The 22141-nt window shown below is 40.2% G+C and overlaps 2 protein-coding genes across 2 annotated transcripts; one reads left to right on the top strand and one right to left on the bottom strand.

The window, feature by feature from the left end:
- The first annotated feature begins 1220 nt into the window (after positions 1-1220).
- LOC137262163 (uncharacterized) lies at positions 1221-14558 on the top strand. Its single transcript, XM_067799943.1, has 7 exons — positions 1221-1573; positions 3974-4095; positions 4975-6152; positions 7618-7834; positions 9015-9626; positions 10263-10317; positions 11678-14558. The coding sequence occupies exons 1-7, from the start codon at positions 1265-1267 to the stop codon at positions 11777-11779; spliced, it is 2595 nt and encodes an 864-aa protein (XP_067656044.1). The 5' UTR covers positions 1221-1264; the 3' UTR covers positions 11780-14558.
- A 952-nt stretch (positions 14559-15510) lies between these two features.
- Positions 15511-20630, bottom strand: LOC137261734 (BET1 homolog). The gene is made up of 4 exons (XM_067799517.1): positions 20472-20630; positions 19048-19142; positions 17859-17915; positions 15511-17514 (listed from the first exon to the last, which is right to left on the bottom strand). Exons 1-4 carry the CDS (start codon positions 20488-20490, stop codon positions 17359-17361), a joined length of 327 nt encoding a protein of 108 aa, XP_067655618.1. The 5' UTR covers positions 20491-20630; the 3' UTR covers positions 15511-17358.
- Between the last annotated feature and the right edge of the window lie 1511 nt (positions 20631-22141).

Genomic DNA, 22141 nt, shown 5'->3' with positions numbered 1-22141 from the left:
AATTATACTCTGACACATAACATGTGAATATTGTAAATGAAATTAACAAATATATTTCAACTAATTTATGCCACTTATCCACATATATTTACTCCCAAGCTCACCAATTCGCATCAATCTCGTCACAAATTAGCCTCAGTCCATATATGGCAACCTGGCTCGTGTGAGACACGAGAAACAACATGTGTGCGCGTTGTTGTGACACGGTGCTCGTGCGACACGCGTAGTTGGTTTGGCACTGCACCTGCAAGCTGTTCAGCAGTATGAAACATGACGAAATCAAATAGCGCCCACGTGACCCAAAATATAAAGAGACAGTGAAATTTTTAATATTATTAATGTGAAAAAATATATCCGTGGTATTGTTGGAACAATTTAATAGAATAATGAATATTTTAAACAGTATTGAAATTTATCGGTATTGATCTACAGAACAAGAAAACCTCAAGAACTAATTCGACAGCTTTCCGAATTAAAGTTGTCGACCGAATACATAAACATTGGGCTCGAACCCAGACTGCTCAGGCATAACGTATGTCGACGTCTTGTGAAAACGTTGTGTGTCACATGCGGGGTGAATGTACAAGGTCAAGCTTGGTGAAATCAACAACTCTCTCCTTGTTAAGCGTAGGTGGACATAGGTGTGATGGGTCAGTTCGAAACCAAATCGTTACGTAATGCCGTCAAAATGATCAGTTGGATTACGTATGTATTTACATGTATATATGTTCATTACGCATAGTTATCGTGAACACATGCAAATGATGGTCAGGTCATATTGCATTAGTTTAATAGTTAAGTATATGATAATAATTGTTTATTTTTGTTGATACATGCGTTATAATAGCATATACACTAGGCAGAAACAGTATAACTGCCAAGGAAGGGTATAATAGAGCCACTCTAAAATTATCGCTTTCATTTATATATTTATTTATATATTTTCGTAATAGGAACGTCTACAAACTGATGAATATTTTTCACAAGTGTTCTAAAGAAAACTAGACACCCTCTTCACATTTCTGAAGGCGGCAAGCCAAAGGTGGGTGCGCCCAGCTTGTAGACTGCACGTGCTGCATGTGCTGGTCGATATTTCCGTGATCTTTCGTCTATTGACACCAGTCTGTGCATAGACAAGACACAAACCACGAGCAGTTTTGAATTTTATGTAATATGCTCTTGTATATAGCTCAAGAAATCTCAAGGATCCAATCAGATATCGACTTGTAGAGAAGCGAACAGTAGGTGCTACGAATTTGAGAAAATGGAAAGCGTTTCCGTGTCAAACTGGAATATTTCGAACAAGCACAGCGAAGAGGAGAGTATTGAAAGTTACATCAAAGCATGGGATGCTATCAAAACACTGGAGGTTGGACCTTCTCATGTTAACCTAGCCGCTGAAATTGCCAACATGTTCGTGAAGGGGGGACATTACGCGAACATGGTTCATTTTGTGAACAGTCTGGATGACAACTTCCTGGACAAAATGAAAGAGAATGAGAAATTCGTCCGAGCGTTGTTGAGCTTGAGGATGACGCAGCGAAAATATAATGAAGTGTTTTCTCTGTTAGAGGTGAGAAAATTAATTACTTTAGAAACTATTTTAACATTATGTTGTAGGAATAAATGAATATTGCTTTACGACGTATCACCAAATTTCAAGCTATTTGCGGCGATATTATGTTGTATTCATGCATTTTAGACATGTAGGAACGTGTGTGAAAAGGGGATGTATAATAAGAAAATTATTCATACAAATTATACGAAAAAGTCATTTCGTCTAAATCAATATATACGTGAAATTGTGTAACGCGGATGTACCCTTTTTCAAATCTAATTAAAACTGCTTCACAATAATTTTGGAATCATGTTCTCTGTCGTTTAGCATTTACAATTTACATAAAATGCAAGACCGTTATATACCCTGGCGTTTACAGTTACCCTTAGCTACATTTGAACTACTATGAGAGGGAGCAAGCAGTAAAGCAGTCGTTCTCACATTATTATACATCCTGCCAAGCCCTCTCTGCAATATGTTAGCCTTAATGAGGCAAGTCTTGATTTCGTCAGGTTCTAAATCTCTGGTCTCCCTGGGGCTCCTTTTCAATTTATATAGGTTAATTTGTCATTATCAAAATTATATACACTAGTATTCGGAGATAAAGCATATTAGTCTAGCAATAAAGTTACACATACTTTAATTCAATATAACGGTTGCATATTAAGGCTTGGGTTAAGGGAGAAAATCCTAATTAAATAGAAAATAAAATTTGTATTGCATGAACATTTCAAACAGAATGTGGGGACTGGGAAAGGGATTGCTGAACATTTTCAAAAACAGTGACATATTTCTGCTTTTAACATGTGCACCTGATTGTACACATATGACAAACTCACACTTTTTGTATATTGGCAAATAAATGTTATTGAATCGTATTACGATACAATGAATCAATCAATCAATCAATCAATCAATGGGCGCTGGCAGTAGAAAGTGACACAGTAGATTGCACCAGTAAGCACTCGGAACATACACATTATATTTGTGATAACAGAAAACATGCCCGTAATTTGAATGCCAAGAATGCATACTTCGTAAGCAGTGTGATACGGATTTCTATAAATTGAGACAATTCGAGCTAAAATCCCTAATGCTTCTACCTGAACAAACGTTTTTTGTTTGTTTGTTTTGTTTTGTTTTGTTTTTGTTTTTTTTGTTTTTTGTTTGTTGTTTTTTTTGTTTTGTGTGTGTGTGTGTGTGTGTGTGTGTGTGTGTGTGTGTGTGTGTGTGTGTGTGTGTGTGTGTGTGTGTGTTGTTGGTTTTTTTGGGGGTGTCAAATTTGTAATTAAAAATCAATTGATAGTTCCATTGAGAAACGAGAAACGAAATGTGAATTCTTGAGCATCAGGTCACGGTGAAACAATAACAGTAGCATGTTAATAAATAGATCGGGTAATTTCAAAGGGAAACACATTATCCATGAATTAATGTCTCTGTGAAGATTTTAGGTGAAACTTTACAAATTATTATTGACAACTAAACTTGTAACGATGTTTTAGCAATTCCGTTGTATAGCGGTACATGAAAGCTTTGTCACGTGACGTTTTATACATGTATTACGGTATGTCGACAATACGGTGCCGTCCTAAAATGTTCATACAATCAATGTAATGACGGTGTGCATGTTACGTGGATGCTGATGAAATCAGTTGACACCTGTGTTTTCTCCCAGAAACTAGAACCATTTTCCATAGGTCTCTTTGCATCTGAAAAAGCTGCCTCACATTACGAGGGGCAGTGGGGCAGCCCTCGGTCTTCGGTGTGGCACCTCACCCCACTCTCTACGATTAACATAAAACAATCCTGAATTGTGTGCTGACTTAACAGATATTGCCTTGTTGTTGAGGCGTTCGTTCCTCGCGCCTAAGGTCCAGTTTTGATTCCCACATGGGTATAATGTGTAAGATACATCACTTAGATCGTTCACAGTGATATTGTAGGTGTATTGTTAAACTGCGCTTCAGCACATACCTTAACAGAGAGGCTATAGCCCAGTGGTAAGTCGCTCAATCGTCAGGCTAATTCGACACGCACATCGTACCATGTGAGGGATCGAACTCAGATTACAGTGTGATGAGCGAATGCCTTAACCACTTGGCTATCACACCTTGTGTCAGAGAACATCTTTCCTGAGTTACCGTCGGGTTGGTCTCTTACTGACGGGTTACGCCGTCAAGCCGAAAACGTGGATTCGACCCACCGCATGGATACCATGAGTAAAGCCATGGATACCATGAGTATCATTTGTCGCCCGCCTCTAAGAGCAGGGAAAAACCAAACCCTCTCACATATCAAAGACAGGGACGATAGTGACTTCATGAATGAAACTATAAGCGAATACTTCCAGGGTGCTTAGCCTAACTGTGTAGATATAACATACCCTGGATCAACGAGGATGACTTACTATTACAGAATGGCAACTTCAGCAACAAGGACGGTTTGCTGGACATCTGGGACGAGGCTCATTACAGGGAGTGGGAGGAACGCATGGGGAAACCCCTCAACGCCCTTCTCAGATACAGAATACGACAAAGGTGAGTCGGTACTCGGTGTAGTCAGGGGCGGTGGGATAGCCTAAGGGATAAAGCGTCCACTCGTCATGCTGATGACCAGGGTTCGATTCCCACATGGGTACAATGGGAAAGCCGTTGCTGGTGAACCCCGCTGTGATATTGCTGGAATATTGCTAGAACGATTTAAAACCACACTCACCACACATGCAGTGTACACCCATCCACAGAAGTATTGCACCTCTACCAGCACACTGAAGTCGTTTATCCATACAAGAAGTATCCTCAATGTGAGAGTACTGTTTATGCAAATCGTTATCAGACCTGTTCTGTATTTAGTACTCGAATGTATTCGTCTTGTAGTTTTATCAATATTATGTTTAAATATGTTGGAAAATAGTCGTGATTCCCCACATGGTAATGTGTGAAGCCCATTTTCTGGTGTCCCACGCCGTGATATTGCTGGAATATTGCTAAAAAGCGGCGTAAAACTGAACTCACTCACTCACCCCACATGGTATTAGTGTAAAGCCTATTTCTGCTGGTCCTAGCCGGTAGGCCCCAGTCGTTCGTTTCTCCCAGATGCATTTGCATGACAACTAAATCTTATTGTTAAAAGGTTAGATTGATGACAAAATCTGTTAACTGTTACTGATTCACTGGATGTAAACTGATCAGTGATTCAGTTTTACTAATGTCCCCAGTAACCACAGAATTGGGGATTCGGCTTTTAACAACGTACCTGCTTCGCTTAGAGCTTTGCCCCTTTATCAAGCTAAAACGGCGATTTGGACCTTTGAGTTTATCACGATCAGTATCTATATATGTATCGTTTAATTAACATGGGTCGACACGAAGAAAGAGGGCGTTAGCAACAGGTCACCCATAACTTGTCTTTTACAGATTCCTGCCCCCTGAGCACATCTGCCCGAACGGGACACGTCCAACGACCCGGCTCCCGGACCAAGCCCTGCAGATCCTGAGGGCGTGGCTCCTGGATCATCCAACGGATCCATACCCGTCCAAGATCGACAAGGACCTGCTTATGAAGAACTCCGGCTTGTCTCTAAGCCAGGTGAAGACCTGGTTTGCAAATGCCAGGCGTCGTCTCAGGTTAAAGAAAGAAAGCAAGTCTCACAAACCTAAAGGCGGCCACCCGTCTTCCTGCAGCGAGATTGAGGCTGACGTCAGTTGCTCGGATGGGTTGTCCGACTCCCCAGAGGATCTGCTGTCTGGGGAGGACACGGCTCACAAAGAGGAGAGTGGGGAGAGTCGCTACGGAGGGGATTTCCAACAGGTTGATGGATTATCGGTGGAGCTGAAGCAAGTTGAGAAGACACCCTCGGGTGACTTCTTCATCCCGTATGCCGGGAAGAACCAGTTCTACAACAACGTTGTGCACCAGCAGTACCAACCTCAAAACTTCACCTACGACACCATCAGCGAGCAGAAGATTGAGAAACACGACGTTGCCAGAGCCGTTCGGTCCGCTGCGACGTCAGGTGAGAAGCTGATATCAACTCAAGTGTCCACTTCATACCGACCGAAGTACCACCACTCCATCCAAACCTCGGAGTACCTGAAGGCTCTAGCAGGCATGTGTGAGGATATCTCCCCGTCGACCTACCAGCTGGGCATGCCAAGAATCCCTGCCCCCAAGCACCCAATCTGTCCCACCGTCCCCGACTACCACCCCCAGCGACAGCCTCGACCTGCGTACTACCAAGTCCTGCAAGACGAGACCGTCAGGTATCTGTCCTACCAGCAGAGTCCCGGTCCCGGGCAGCCTCAATCCTATACGCCATTCCGTCCAGTCACCTGCAACGAGGACACGTATTCCTACAAGCAGAAGAAGTGGTACCAGGGGCGTGAAATCAGTCGGGACCAGACGGTCTCTCGTCCATATTCTATGTCCGCACCCCCTTCCCTGGGGGTGCTGACCAACCTGGACACCCGGCACACCTACCACCAGACCAACTCGGTCTCCCAAGGGCACCCCCAGGAGCCCCCCTGGCCTACATACCAGCAGTCTTATACCAGCAGCTGTTTCCTAGGGTGTAACACAGTGGCCCCATGCACGGGTTAGTATGTTTGTTTGTTACTCGTCCGTGGTAGATACTGCAGTGTAATATTTTACGGCAATATAACATATAGAGATTAATATACGAGCGAGTGTGTCTTATTGTTTTTACGAAACGAGTGTCAGAAAAAATACGTTTATATACGTATATATGGATTTTTCTGACTCGAGTTTCGTAAAAACAATCTGACACACTCGCGAGTGTGTTCATTTCTTTATTATCCATTTGTGTCGAATTTTTTATTTCTAAACTTCTCCACGTAACACGAAATCAGCTGATGTCGCTTGACGTAAAGGTCAAGGTCGCGCAAGAATACAGTGATACGGCACTATAGACGTAAACTCCCTGTGTAATAGTACCAAGAAAAGAGCGAGTCCATATTGACTAGCTACTCTTGCACGAAGACAAAAAATACAAACACATTTTTAATTGAAATTTAGTCTTTATCAACTTAAGTAACTGTAAGAATTGTATAACTGGAAACATTGTTAATGGGTTTTTCGTCGTCAGAAGAGTCGCTGAGAGGACAGCGAGCAACACGGCGACGGTTTGTAACGACAGGGTCTTACTCACTGCCATAAAAGACTTGTCAGTTTTGATGTTGAATGTTCCCCCGTATATTGGACCTCCGAACATAGTGCTTTCGCTCGTTTGATACCAAATCATTAACTCGTTTAATAAAAATGCTATTACACAGAAGGTCGTTTAGTATCTTCCATGTAATACCTCTAGATGTATGGCTTCATAAGGGTTCAGTGTTATGACGTCACAATGCCAATGCCGCTGTCACAGTGGTACTGGACCTTGTTTGACTCGAGAAAAACTGGGAGTCCTCACACTGTAGCCGCAGTTTCTATCAGTTTGTGTTGGAAGTAATAAACGAATACTAAACTCGCTTCCGTGAAATACCATTTTCATCAAACTCGCTTTCGCTCGTTTGATACCAAATCATTCACTCGTTTAATAACAATGGTATAACATGGAAGCGAGTTTAGTATCCTCTATCAGTATTGCCAAAAGTAGCGTAAAACCTAACTCACTCACCCACTCTCTCTCACAGCTTAATGACTAATATCTCCAAGAGGCAAAGGCCTTAACTGAATCCAAAAGGTCCAGTTTGCGGTTAACTCCATCGACTCGGGAAGATGAAAGACTGAATGTATATCGTCCACCAGCAGTCCTGTGTCATCCAGGACATCGCTATGTACTAGATTACGCTTGAAACGTTCGTTGATTCTGATGTTCCCGAGATGAATCTCACTTCCATATTTAAGATGCACGTTAAACGTTATTGTCTCACAACTGATATGGGGCTCTTCACGCCCAAGATCGGGTCCACTTGAACATGTGATCTTAGCAATCTTAGGCTTAGGATAGCTGTAGCACTAAGATCGCTTTGTACAAATGGGCTCCGGTTTCGACTCCTCACATGGGTACCAGATTTCTGTTTGATGGGCGTTTTCAGCATGTAAACCTACGCCATCTCGACTGACCAGTGACCCGCCCACAGTGCCTCTCCCACCATTCGGTCTGGCCATGATGGGGACTAGCGTTGCGACTCCTGCCATCCACCAGGAACCACCCCCTGCCCCTCTCCGCCGCACACCGTCCCACCCTAACCTCTCCAACCAGTCACTTCTACAGTGGTCGCCCATGAACAACACCCCCACCATGAAGTACAGGTCAGTTCAGTGGCGCCATCAAGCTGGATATTAAAATTTAGATTTAAAGTTTGAATGTAAATTGTGTTGATAACCGTATTGCATGTATACATTTTCAGCTTTCATTTTAGAAACAGACTAGGGCAACTCTTACTTGTGAGTGGCTTGCTGAGTGAGCTGATGTGTTTCGTCCTATACCCTATTTCCTCTATTAAGAGCTGGAACTTTAATAAGCGCCGGGCCTCTGAAAAAAGGTATAGACATTTGCATGTTTTCGCAGATGTTCTATACTTGGTCTAAATATATATATATATTGAGGAATGGTCCCTTCAGTCATAACTTCCTGTAAAATACAGGGTACCGGTATTTAAATAAGCACCGGGCCTCTAACAAGCGCCGGGTGTGGAGATCCGTGGAAAAAAAGCGCCAGAAGTACTTATTAGAGGAAATACCGTACGTCGATCGATGGTCCTGGTGTCAATCACTTTCTTGTCTGTCCCAGACTCAAAAGGTGCGTTGAACAACAGGCAATCTACCAATCAATTTAGAATTTTCCGTGGGAAAACAAATATGTCTATAATTAATGATAGTTTAATGTGAAATATACAAAAAATGATTATTCTATGATATTACAACGGATACCAGTTACAGAATTGCGTGTAGCAATACTCTAGCGATATTATAACGGACCACTCCATAAAGTACAAGGGACATGCTGTATTCCAATGCTCCCAAACAACTTACTGTGAAGTTCCGCGGTGGTGTACGGGTTAGAGCGTCCGCCCTGAAAGCGGAAGGTCACGGGTTCGATCCTCGACTGCCTCATAACCAAAGACTTGCCTGGCGGTCGGCATGAATGGGCACGAGGACTGGTCAGCTCGGAGTCAGTATATTCTAGACTATGCCTGAGCGGTATTCATGCCTAACTGCGGTATGGTAACATTTGTATCTTAGTGAGCTTGCGCTATAAGAAAAGCTTAAGTCTGGGATAGTACAAGCAGCCTCACATCCATGCACATCGTCCTATGAACAAAATATTCTCAGGTATGGCGTTAAACCCCATTTCACCTCAGCTACTGTGAAGAAAACCAACCTCTTTTAGGGAAATATAGAAATGGTGCCCTCCCACAGTGCTTGTTTGGACTGGTAGAATATCAGTAGATATTTTACTTTTATCATACTAATCTCCGTCTCTCCTCAGAGCAACAACTCTTCCAGCGTTTGCTGCGTCTTTCACAGTCCCAGCATCCTCTGTCCCTCTTCCGTCAATTCCTTTAAACTTCATCCAGCAGCAGCAGCACCAGCAGCAGCAAGGTCAAGGTCATAGGTCGAGCTCACCTACTTCCAGGGAACAACCTCGACAACAACCGCCAAAAAGGTCAATCGAACCGTGCACGACATCAGTCTCCGTCGTCGCAAAGAAACGTCAACGACATCAAAGTCAACCAGTTCGACCAGGAGACCGTCAGTTCGAGCCCAGTTTTCCAATGGCAGACGACACCCCATCTCGACTGCTGGCCCCAGGACAGGTACCGATGAACACAGAACAGATGCCTCCCTGCAAACCGAACCTCAAGCGATCGTGCAGCATAACAGAGGAAGAGCTGACGAAGACGAAGGACACCACTCTTCCTCCAGTGTCCGATTGGTCTAAGAGGTTCTCAAGACCAACAAGCCAGGACAACATCGTTAACGGCCAGCCTGCGCATGTCAAGACAACTTCCGCCTCAGCCAGTCAGACGGTGCCACCTAACGCCCACACACATTTAAAACGTAAAGATAACTGCATGGTGGACGCAAAGGAGGCTCTTGAGTAAGTTGATGACATTTTTCCTCTGCACTGTCCCGTGAATATACGCAAAATACTGTTTAACCGAATTTGAGGATTAACCGTAAGACTGTTGAAACAATGAGCAGCACTCTAATACATTCTCTTCTGACTATATTTCTATCACCAATGAGTGAGTATGGTTTTACGCCGCTTTTGGCAATATTCCAGCAATATCACGGCAGGGTAACACCGGAAATGGGATTTACACATAGTACCCAGGTGCAAAATCGCATCCGGTTCTTCAGAATGACGAGCGGACGCTTTAACCATAGGCTACCCAGCACACCATTTCTATCACTAACATTCCACGACTGGATCAGTCGTCTGGTACAGCAATCTGCTGTGCCAATCGGCTGTGCAAGGATAATGCTTTTGGGCGCAGAAACGTATGAACGTGGGTTCGAATCCAGGTTGGGCCTGGTGCTTTTCAATAGTTCTCGGCACCGTACCTGTACTGGTGGAGTTCGCCACAGTTTAAATGTCTGAAACGTACATGACTTCCGGCTTTCCTTCCACAAGACTCCGCAACGTAACTCTAACCATAATTCTGTTGAGAACGGAATCAAACCCAACTCACTCACTAACTCTCCGTAACTGTCGTGGTGTTTCTGGTTGCAGTTTTCCCTCTCTCGCTCCCAGTCTGTCTACTCCTACTCCAGCTAACTCCACCGAGGTAGGTACACAATACCCTATACCCGCATCTCTCACCCTGTAGGTGTTGTAACAACACGTTTCTCACTTTACGAGGAGACTTCAAAGGGGATCACTTGTAGTCTTCAGTATTTGGATATTCTTTAAAATATATATGTGACGCTTTGTGTCAGACATTGGTCATTCACAAAGTTAAAAAGGAGATTTTAACTGGGATTTGTTGATAGAAACATCGGCAAAAGAATGACCGTAAATATTCGCTCAAAGACAATTTGCTTTGGACAAATTATGGTACATTGTTGTAGGACCTGTTTGTTTAAACGAACATGGGGCGGTAGGGTGGCCTAGTGGTTAAAGCGTTCGCTAGTCACGCAGAAGACCCGTGTTCGATTCCCCACATGGGTACAATGTGTGAAGCCCATTTTCTGGTGTCCCCAACCGTGATATTGCTGGAATATTGCTAAAAAGCGGCGTAAAACTAAAACTCACTCACTGACTTTAACGAACATACTGACAGTCAGCGTGTGTTTCCACGTTTTGCTAGCCGGACGGCTAGCTATGCCTGGGAGTTACTAGCCCACAAAATGAGTCACAAGCCGGAAATTTGAATGTAGACACGGGTTTCATAATTTTGCTGCTAATATGATGAACATTTTTATCAGGACATGATCTTGGATGGTTTAAAAGTATGTTATAATAAGTCACAGAAAGATATAGATCTACAAAATGAAATTTCATTAGTCACTCGGGCCAGTGACTGTGGATATTTTACAGGCCCGACTTGATTTCTACTAACCTGGGGCTGTCTGTGGATATATAACACACTACTGACAGTACGATTAACAAATCAGGTACATAAACTATCTGTAGATGCATATCTTCCACTGAATACCATATACGATGTACAAGTGTTGTAGAAACCGAAAGTAGCATCAATAACGACATGAAATGGATCGTCATTTGCTATCGTCTTAGAAATAAGATAACTGTCATCTCTCTTTTACTTGATCACAAGGATGGTTGTGTAAGAAAAAAGACAATACGATATAATTCGATACCAACTCAAATTCTTCATTTACTGTAGTACCCAATGAAATATTTGTCTTCAGATTCCAATGCACTAAGGTGAGTAAAGCAAGACTGGCTGCTTATACGAGGCGACTAGGCGGGATCGGGTTTTCTTGTCTGGTTCCTATTGTAGGCTGCGCTTGCGCATCGTCATATTTGAGCAGGCTGAGGTTTGTTCGACGCAGTGACGTAGAGAATGGTTGTGGACATTGATCGTTACATCAACCGTTGTTTTATCAGTCTCGTGTAATATTGCTGATTTGTACCTTATTCAGCATTCACCCACTTTGTCAGCACATATGTTGTGGTTTCAGTCTCAGGAAGGAATGAAGGAGATTGCCCAGGTACTTCTGGATCTCTCCACAAAGGGGCCACAGACATCTGTCGCCAACAGCTGTCACAACATCACCAGATAGTGTCAACCAGACGGGGAGAGCGCACGGGGATAACCGTCATGTTACCGGTCTCTAACAAATGATTAGATGCACCATGCCACAACACAGCAGAGGTATGATGGTTTTTATGCCATCATAATGTTACACCCACCAGGAAGTGGGAACACCGCATGATACGGTACCCAAGGTGCTTTAGTGTTTTGAGGCGTGTATGCAAATCATTTGAAAAGGTGTTATTTCTTGATAAAAATGTCATATGTTTCGTGGTGTTTTATACTGAACAAAATAAGTTAGGGATCATGTGTATTAGGGGGATACTATTTTGTAGGGAAGACTGTGCACAAAATTTCAAAAAAAAATATCCAAACATGCTTATGATCATGAACTTATTTCATTCAGTATAATGATACGATGCGCTGTGTATTTACCTACTGAGTTTTACACCTCTGTGAGAAAGGATATAACACCTACATTCACCAGCCACAGATTTTTTGGATGCAGATTGAATGCATTTATATATTTATTGATAATTTTACAAGAAGAATGTAATTTATTTTGTTTGTTCATTTCAGCTTAAAACGCATGGTAAATACGAACGCTTGTGGTAATTTGTAATTTATTTAACAATCAAAGTTAATGACTGGTATTCCAATTTGAATAGGTATGTTCGTTATAATGGGTTCATTATTGGTATGTATGGTATCCAGGTAACTGCTGATTTCATACATATCAAATGTTATTGTTTTCTTATGTGCATATGTGGTTAAGCTAACCATGCAAGTACCAGCAAATACGTCCCTTAACTCTGAGCTCATGATAGTAGCTCTTTGTTGTTGGAGCTTGATAGCAAGGTACCCTTTACATAGAGAATCTCACCCAACTGTTTACTGATTAGAATTATACCAACTCGAGCTGCTAATAGTGATACAAATATTCCAGGCCTGACGATTATACTTCTTCTCTTATCCATGAGCGTCAGAAGACACTAGGATGAGATTCTGTTCTATAAAAAAATCACTCCTCGTTAGGGTTCAGTGAAATATTTACATCTCTGAACACGATGCTGACATTAGACTTGCATTGTGGCATAGCACTATGACGTCATAACATTGTTAAATGTACAGGTTTTGGACTTCATAACTTTGAGTCTCCAATGAGATAACGTTTGATCTCACACAAGCAATATCTCCCTTGGAGCGTAGTTTGGGATTATAAATAGTGCTAAGATCAGTCACTGACAAGGTAAAGCCTGATGCTGGTATTGCTGCAAGCTCATGTGGCCCCGTTCCATGTAATGCAGAACCATGAATGTTTCCATTACTCTTACCCTTCCTCAGTAAATTTTGATTTACATTTTCTTTATATGTATTGTCCTGATAGATAGAGTATTAGTGGAGTGATAAATGATATTTTGCGAATACGTATTTATTTCTAACATGTATGTTGTAAAACATTCGAAACAAAACAAGAAAAATCGAGGCTGCACTTTACGGGTCCCCGGAAGTTTGGGTTTTTGGGGTTGGGTTAATTGACGAAGTCATGGAGCCGTAAAGTGCTCGTGTCCCGAGTGTTAAAGTGTACGACCAATTCATCATTTAATGAAAACACAATGTCATTTAAAAAGTGGTCAAATGTAGCTTGTGCTTTATTGGGGACTACAAATTCTGGGTGAAGTTCAGTTTCGAGAACGTTCGTTGACTATGGGATTCGAACCCTCACATCCACAGTCAGACATCTGATCTTCAACATTCATAGACAGCGATCAAACCCACTTAGCCATTGGGTTATGCGTATGCAGAATATGCTTGTAAAACATTTATGAGAAAAATATAATCGCTGGCACAAATCATAAGTTATTGCTTAGTGACTTATCGCCTGGAAAGACGAGGTAGAGGTTTCGTTGACTCAAACAATCATTTGGGCAATGCCATGGCAACACAAGATACTGGCATACCAAGAGTAGAATGTTATAAAAAGTACATCATCGCTATAAACATTTTTCCTGCAATATTGCAGGCTGGGAGGGCACTGTAGCCAAGGCCTTGAACACTTCGATTCTCTCCAGTGGCAAGGCAAAAATAGTGCTAAAAGTTTAAACAAAGGTTTGAATCGCGAAACGTTAAAAGTCACTGGCCTCCCAAGGCAAGGGAGATAACTTACTTGCAACTGAGTTTAATAGTCGGTTACTCCCTTGTCTCACGATAACGAAAGTTACCGTTGTTAAGTGTTTCTTGGTTTTGAGTTGATGGTTATTGTTAGTTATAGTTTAAAAGTGTTTCGTGGTTCACGAAACGATCATTCAAGTTAAAACTGTAAGAGGTGCACCGTATTTCCCGTTCTGAGCTTTACTTTCTAATTTTAGCCATGACTGCAAATTTGTCATACATTGTGTACCGTGAATAAAGTTAAAGAATGTTAAAGTTGAAACTTATTAAACGTTTAAAATGTCGGTATGTTCAGGCCGGCAGCATACAAATCTTTCTTTTAGTCTTTTTCATACATGCACACTTTGACTGAAATAAGTGAAAACGCAAGTTTATCTAAGAGGTGTATTCATATAAAAATGCAAAATTCTGGAAAGTCACGAAATTGAAATATGACAAGTTCTGATACTGTTATTCATTATGAATATACATGTACTTGAGGTACATCCAGCTTGGTTTGCTGGTAGGCATGGGATTGTATGGTGATTTCTTAATCTTTTTTTTCAAAGGGCAATTATTCATTTTAAGCAACATGTTATTGCTGGGAAGTGAACCCTGTCATGTTTAGTTCATAAAAAATAAAGAATTTTCCTTTTCACTACCGTTAGTCCTTCTTTATCACTGTGTGGAGTACTTCCTGTGAAGTGAGTTGTCCATCGCTTTTAGCAATGTTCCATCAAAATCACAAGGTGGCAAACCAGACTTGGGCATCACAATGTACCCATGTGAACCCATAAAACAGGACTGTTCTGTAATCAATGTTTTGACTTCCTCATTGAAACATGTCATCATGTCCCAGCGGATGCTCAAGATGTCCATCACTGAATTGTGTGGTCCAGACTTGGTTGTTCGTACATAACCATTTGATTATTTCATTCACTATGATTGAAGCTGATTGGTCAGTTATACAATATTTTCAAGGGAGTGTTATTGAGACCTATTGTATATATTACTACATTTCTTTGGATTTTTTTTTCTTTTGCAAGAGAATAACTGTTCTTATTGACATATTTTGCACTTTCATCAAATTTCTTGAAACAAATTTAAGTTGTTGGAGGATAGATTAATTAAGTATGTATGGGTTTTCTTATTTTAAAAATACAGTGGAGTTTCAGCTGTTTTATTTTGTCAAACTCAGTTTGAAATTTGAGTAAAAACTTCAGTTTGTTACAAGAATTGGGGCCCTGGTAAGCATGACTTAAAATTACATTGCCATACCAGAACCAACTTCTACACAGTTGAGTTTACAATCACTAACATCTTTATGAGGCATTCTAGAAGTTGTAAAGATGAAGAAAAAACAAGTTCTATGGATCATCAGTGATGGTCACTTGCTTGATAATGGTGTTAATATCTGCACATCGAGTTGGCACTCATTGCCATAGAGAAGTTAACTATCCATCAAACATGGTTTTCCTTCAATATAATCATCAGAGAAAAAAATCTTTCTTACCACCTACTTCAATATGTCAGTCAGTGACACTGCATCAACAGATCAAATGCAGGACATTCTCTACCTTCCACACCAAGGAGCAGCAAAAACACATGTAAGAAACAACAAAAGTAGATTTATTCACATGTACACCTTGCTTACAACACGCAGTATTCACAATGGTCATAAAATAGTATGTTCATATTTACAGCATGTAATCCGCTAACAATATAGGCAGGACTCTTCCTGGATGTGTAATTACTTCAACATCACACCCGGGAACAAGAAAAACAGCTCAGTAACATGTCCAGCATCTCTTTCATATACAAATAATTAGTTCCTAGAAACAATATTTATTTAAACCATATCGTCCTATGTAACACAAGAATACAGATGATTTATATCCTGTCAGATGTGGAAATGAACTAATAACTGCCCCTGTATAGAGGCTCATGTAACATCACTTTCCCAGATCATTTTTTCACCATACAGGACAATTTCCTTTTTTTTTTTACAGATAAACATCATAATTAACATAGGAAAAGTTAACTGGACACTAGTACAGCGTGATATATATTTGCTTAAACAACAGGAAAATGTCTGGACTGGGGCATCAAGCAGTGGACTATTTCCACCCCTGCCTTTATGCTGACTCCATGGAAACTGAATCACACTTATAACCATAGTGAGACACGTTTCATTAAAATGAGCGACTTGACTACAGGAAGAAACACATGAAGACTGTAACCATGGTAACAGGATTAGTTTAACACAAGTTTCATCAGGAAGGTACGGGTAGCAATACATAAAGACAGTAACCATGGTAGCACGATTTGTTTAACAAGTTTCATCAGGAAGGTACTGGTTGCAATACCATGGCAACTAAAATGTGACGAAAACAAATACTTTGACATCAATAAGTATGTTCTACAACAATTTATCCTAGTACTGTGTGCCAGACTCAAACTTTTACAAACCAGCCCATATTGTCCTGTTTAAATTAGAGTTTGACCAAAAAACACAATGGGTAAAACTTGCACACTCACAAAAACATTTCAGTTTCAACATTTACAAACAATCTATCTTCTAGCTCCAAGTCTCATGCCTGGGTTAAAGTTTTGCCCTCTTCGTTAATCATCGAAGACAAATGGGGTATCACTAAAATCCTAACACAGAGTGTCAGCGAGTGACTAGACTGACAGCATGAGCGATGAAGAATGAACAGAATCACTCTAAAGTCGATGACGTTACAGTCAAGACTGTAATCAATAACCCTGTACTGCAACAAAATGGCCTTCTTAGTTGCACAAACATTGAGAGGGGACCATTGAGACATCTGTTGAGGTACCAGTCCATCTTTTAGCGTCTGCCAAGTTTTCAAGTCCTGTTCCAGTTATTGTTTCGATCAATGAAAACACTGACTACATTCTCATGGAGCTTATACAGTGAGCAAATATGGAATTCAAAGGAGTAAACCTCTTAATTCCTCTTACTATCATTAATGTTATGCTAAGATGAATCAGCCATTTCTTCATATTACAATAGTTAATCTGTCATGCCTAAACCACTACCAAATCTTCATTATGATCATATTTTTTACTTCATTCGTAACACCATGTTTGACCTTAACTTCTTTAAAGGAACATATGCATGAAGAGATGTAACTATTTTTAACCACACAGAATGCCTTTCCAATAAGTATCATTATTAATTATGTACAAAATACCTTATTCCTGATAATTCTGTTTACACTTCCTGCTTATGATATTGCATAAATTATTTGATTTGCATTCAGGGCGGTTTTAGTAAACAAAGAAATGCACAGAAAACGCATACATTAAAATAATAATAATAGCAATACAGTTTCGACTGAAATGAGTAAAAACTAATGTTATGATTTTGAGTTCAATGTCTTTCTATTTGGCATGTTTGTAGTTGTCAGTATAAATAGGCGTTACTTTCGGTCACCTGAATCTCACAATGAACCAGCAGACTACAAACACAAACACACAGAACAAGATCATGTATATCCAGATTTTGTAGTGTCCAGCTTTTGTCAGTGCCTTCAGCCGCCCCATCGTCGCCTGGAGGATGTTGCCTGAAGTGTCAAAGTCATCATCCTGTAACAAATGAATTGCTATGACAAGAAGTAGATTCAGAATTTTGAAAGAGGGGAAAGGTTTACCTACAATACCTATGCTACAAAGTGCTTGATAACCAAGTAAAAAAGTGATGTGACCAAATGTGCACATACAACATAGTGTATAGACATGCACGGTGAATAAAAATAGGGAATTCTGTTGTGACATTTCAACATAAACTGACTGGCTGATTAACTGGTCTTTTAACCAAACCAATTAGTCACCATTAGTGAAAAGCATGGCTTGCTGAAGACCAATTCTAATTCCTAAGCAAGATCTTCATGGGTTGCTCATGTAAACAGGTTTAGATAAATCTGACTCACCATATTTCTCAAGAGCATATTCTGTGTCCTTACTTCTGTTCCAATATCAATACTTAACTGAAAAAGACAAAGAGAAACTCTTACTACAAGAAGATCTAATACTCTTAACATCCGCTGCAGTCCATTTCATATGAGTCTAATGCACATAAAATATCTGTTTCAGCGGTTTGTGTCTCTCATTAGCATGACAAGCAGACTTGTTGAATTATTTGTTCTTTTGGTGCAAACATGTACAGAAAGAATGTAGCATAACTTAGTTACATGAGTCAAAGGTGGGGGAGAAAGAACAGACTTGTACACAACAAGATGGAAGGTTGAGACGTTTACCAGTAAATGAAACATAATTCTGACTGTAAAATACCACATACCCTGCTTTTGACCTCTCCAAGTTTATCAGTTTAATAGTTATTTGGCGGAGGGACCTTCATTGACATATTGTGTGACAGGATCAGATTTGCTAGTTACCACATACTAGTCATTATAGACATTCGTATTGCTCATTTATTGTATAAACTCATTTCTTGAACTGAATTCCTGAAATTATATTTTTTATGAAAACTTAAGACTTTTCAAAGAAGTTTTGTTCTGAAAATGAATATATATTATTTATATAGCAATAGGGGTCCAGAAGAAATCTTTATACCATCCTACAGCTCAAGCAATTTGGACCTGCCCAAACATTCTTGGTGACCTTGTAGGGTCGGGGAGGACCACCATATCCTGTCAGATGACTGTAGTTAATCATGCTGTGATAGATTGCTGTTGTAACATCATAGCACTCCTGAACTTCTCTTGAGTAGTATAATGGAATAAATAACTGACTTCAGCAGGTTAAAATGAGGTACCATGACAGCAATTTGGAATGTACATGCCCAATCCTAGGAAACCTTTCCAACATCCTGATTACTTATTACCTGTATATTGTTTAGGTTTTTGTTGTTGTTTTTGTTGAGGTTTTTCGGTGGTGCTTGTGGTGTGAGTGTGTCTTACGATTTCTCCACATTAAGACACTGGCTCAAATAGCCAAGTGGATCTGACCACATCATTGACAGTTTTGACAGTCCCACCTATAAAATGATCATCGGCTTTTACAAATAGCATGAACTGCTGGGGACATACTTCTAACCACAAAAATAGTACTTACGCAATGAATTTCACACAACAGAATCAGGCCACAAATTCAACTCACAGATTTCAGAGCCTTCACTTTCCCTGACAGTGCTTCTTCCAACACCTGATTTTCTTCCTCCACCATCTGGGCCTGGTTCTGGTACCCCATCTCTCCTGTAACAACAATATGCAGTTACTATGGTTACTGACAGGGTTTAGCTGGCACTGTCATCCAATCTCACCTGATCACAGTTCTGTGAAAACACTACCACCTTGATCATAACAAGCAGTGTTGGGAATTGGTTGAAATCTCACAATTGGTAACTGGTTCTTTATCAACATGCAGTCATGGAAAAAATTTGATTAGCATCATTATTCAGATTTTCCTATTCAGGTTATCACTGCAGGTAAGTATAACATGGTTCTGTTTATGTTTTCTTTTATTTTTAACCTTCTCTAATTGCAAATGCAAAGCTCACATCCAATGTAAAACGAAGGAACTTGCTACTTTAAAGTGATGACTAATTTATCATGAACATGACCCTCTGGAGTCAAGGAACATTCAGTCATGACTTTTCAGTAAGCAAAGTGGGTTTATTAATAATTAAACATGTTTCCATTCCCTGAGAACATCTAACATGTTCGAATATCAAGTGTTTCAGCGTCTCAAACACTAAGATCGTTTGTGTTCCATTATGCAAATATGTGAGTGATTGCTTAGTCATTTGCTTGACCAATCTTCCATTATTTCAATTCTTCAGAACACCACTAATAATTATAGTTGGTATACATAGTAAACAATGTGTAGACTACTATGATAACAAGGTTTTCCCCTAACCGAAGCAGGATCCTTATATCTGACCTGCAATATAACAACTACCACCAATGACTACAATCATACATCTCCTACTATACAAAAGATCCTGACTCATCCCTTAACACGTCAACATAATAAAAGCCAGATATTTTGCTCTGGTTCTGTACAAGAAGTCTGTCAAGATCTGACAAACACAGTATGTAGCCGAGAACCACTGTGGGGTCTAACCATCATAACATGACCATGTATCACCCTGTCAAGCATCCCCTCATGTCGTGATGCATGGTAATGTCATGACCCCATCACAATTCTGATATTTCATCCTGACTGTTGGGTTTTTCATTCACTTTCAAAGCATTCAGCTATTTCTCGTGGTGATAAACTGTGAACAACAAGTAACAGAAAACAGACGAAATGAGAGCCCTATAAATATATAAATACAAAGCAGATTTCAGTTCATCCTCGGGATCATATTTACTGTGTTTGAACATGACTACTGGCGTTTAACAACATACCTGATTTTCCACTAGCCAAGGAATGTCTACTAATAAATATTGCGACTTTACACAGCTGGTTAGACTTGTGTTAGTAGTGACAGCGATATATGTGTGTAAGTGTCACAATAAACATGTGTATTTACACATGGAAAATTTGAGAAAAGAAACATATTTATCTGTGTATATTACCTATATGTGCCCTTCGCATTTTGATTGTTGTAAAACCTTGCTGATTCTCCTATAACTGACAGTATCTCAACAATATTGAAGTTGACTGAACGTCAAAACACCACACGTGTACTTCCTGTGTAGCGCCACCTGCTTCCGCAATTGACAAGGGACGTCACTCTAATCTCGTCAATCAGGAAAATAGATCTGCTGACCAAAGACGTAAATTCACACAGACCGTTCAGTGACCATGAGAATCGACTTCCATCGACTGAAAAATATTGGATGGATTTCAGTATTAAACAAAACGACACTGCTTCAGTTACAAGCTTTTAAAAAAACTCATCGATACCATTCAATGTAAGTTATCACATCAGTTATCAAATATTTGAAATAATCCAGAATAAATTTCGGGTTAGAACAGTTTCCGAGCAAGTTACGTTCTTTTTGCAAGCGGCCTTACTGACACTAAGTAAAGTGGCCGGATGTCAGACTTGGTGATTGGTGTATTGCTGTTGTCGTACCACGACGACTTTGACGGTGCCCACAACGACCACTGCATGGGTACCTCTTCCATATGATTTATTTGAACGTAGAACAAACTGCATTATGATCATGAATTGTTCGCCTGAAATTAACTTGAATATTTCTGCCGTTTGAAATGAAGATAAATGATATTGAGACACTTATAAGTACTTTCATTTAGATTTCATAAACCATCAAATGGAAACATTTTAAATAAATAAATCGTTTTGTCCTGATTACCAGATACTTAGTGCGCCTATGGGAGACTATAATTAGTTAATATAAGTTGTCACGAATGCTCCACACAAAACTAGGAAACAGAGTTCTAATCGCTGCCTGAGGCTTTTAAAATTAGCAGCCCGAAAGCGAGTATCTTGGCACCAACTGGTACAGTCTCTGAAATAATTTTGACTAATAAGCGCAACTACGTTTAGTTATAAAAAGAAAAGGTTGTGGAGCGCGATTCAAAGGCATTGCAAAATAATATACTTTCTGATTGGAAAATAGGACTGAGGACTGCGAGACATACTAGTTGTGTGTAACCAGGGAGCCTATATAGTGTTATAGAGTATCCCTGGTGTAACGGAGCACATAGCTGAGATACAGGTACATTATAAAACTCTCTTTAACAATGTCGTCATACGACGTAATGTACATTGCAGTACGTCGGCTCTTTACCTCAAAGAAAATCCAGTTTAACCCAACTGAACAACGTTTACTTCATTTCCAAATTTTTTCTTAACAACAACTTGAGATATGTCATACATATTCCCAGGAAACGTTATTTTCATTAATTTTGCGTATAGCTGTACTATTTTCTAAGGGCACGTGGACTGCCAATACGATTCTCTAATAGTCAACCATGGCATCTCAAAACACTACGCATTTGTATCTGAGCACACAGTCCTTTACAGACGGCGTACGGATAATAGAGTTGTCTCCCTTTTACCTGAAAGCGCTTTTTCTGGTCATTCCAAATACGCACGCAATACATCCGCAACTGGTAGCCTATGTTTTAATATGAAAGGCTAGAGTCTTCTTTAATGATGAAAAAGGCCCAGCCACGTGAACATACTCAAGAGAATGTGTGCATATTCTGTATAATTTGTGTAAATATAAAAATCAAAGCGAGTTACTACGAAAGACCTCGTAACCCTAGGATCTCG

This window comes from Haliotis asinina, chromosome 14 (assembly GCF_037392515.1).
Source record: "Haliotis asinina isolate JCU_RB_2024 chromosome 14, JCU_Hal_asi_v2, whole genome shotgun sequence".
NCBI lineage: Eukaryota > Metazoa > Mollusca > Gastropoda > Lepetellida > Haliotidae > Haliotis > Haliotis asinina.
Note: the sequence above shows the minus strand (reverse complement) of the source record. Positions and strands in the feature narration are given on the sequence as shown.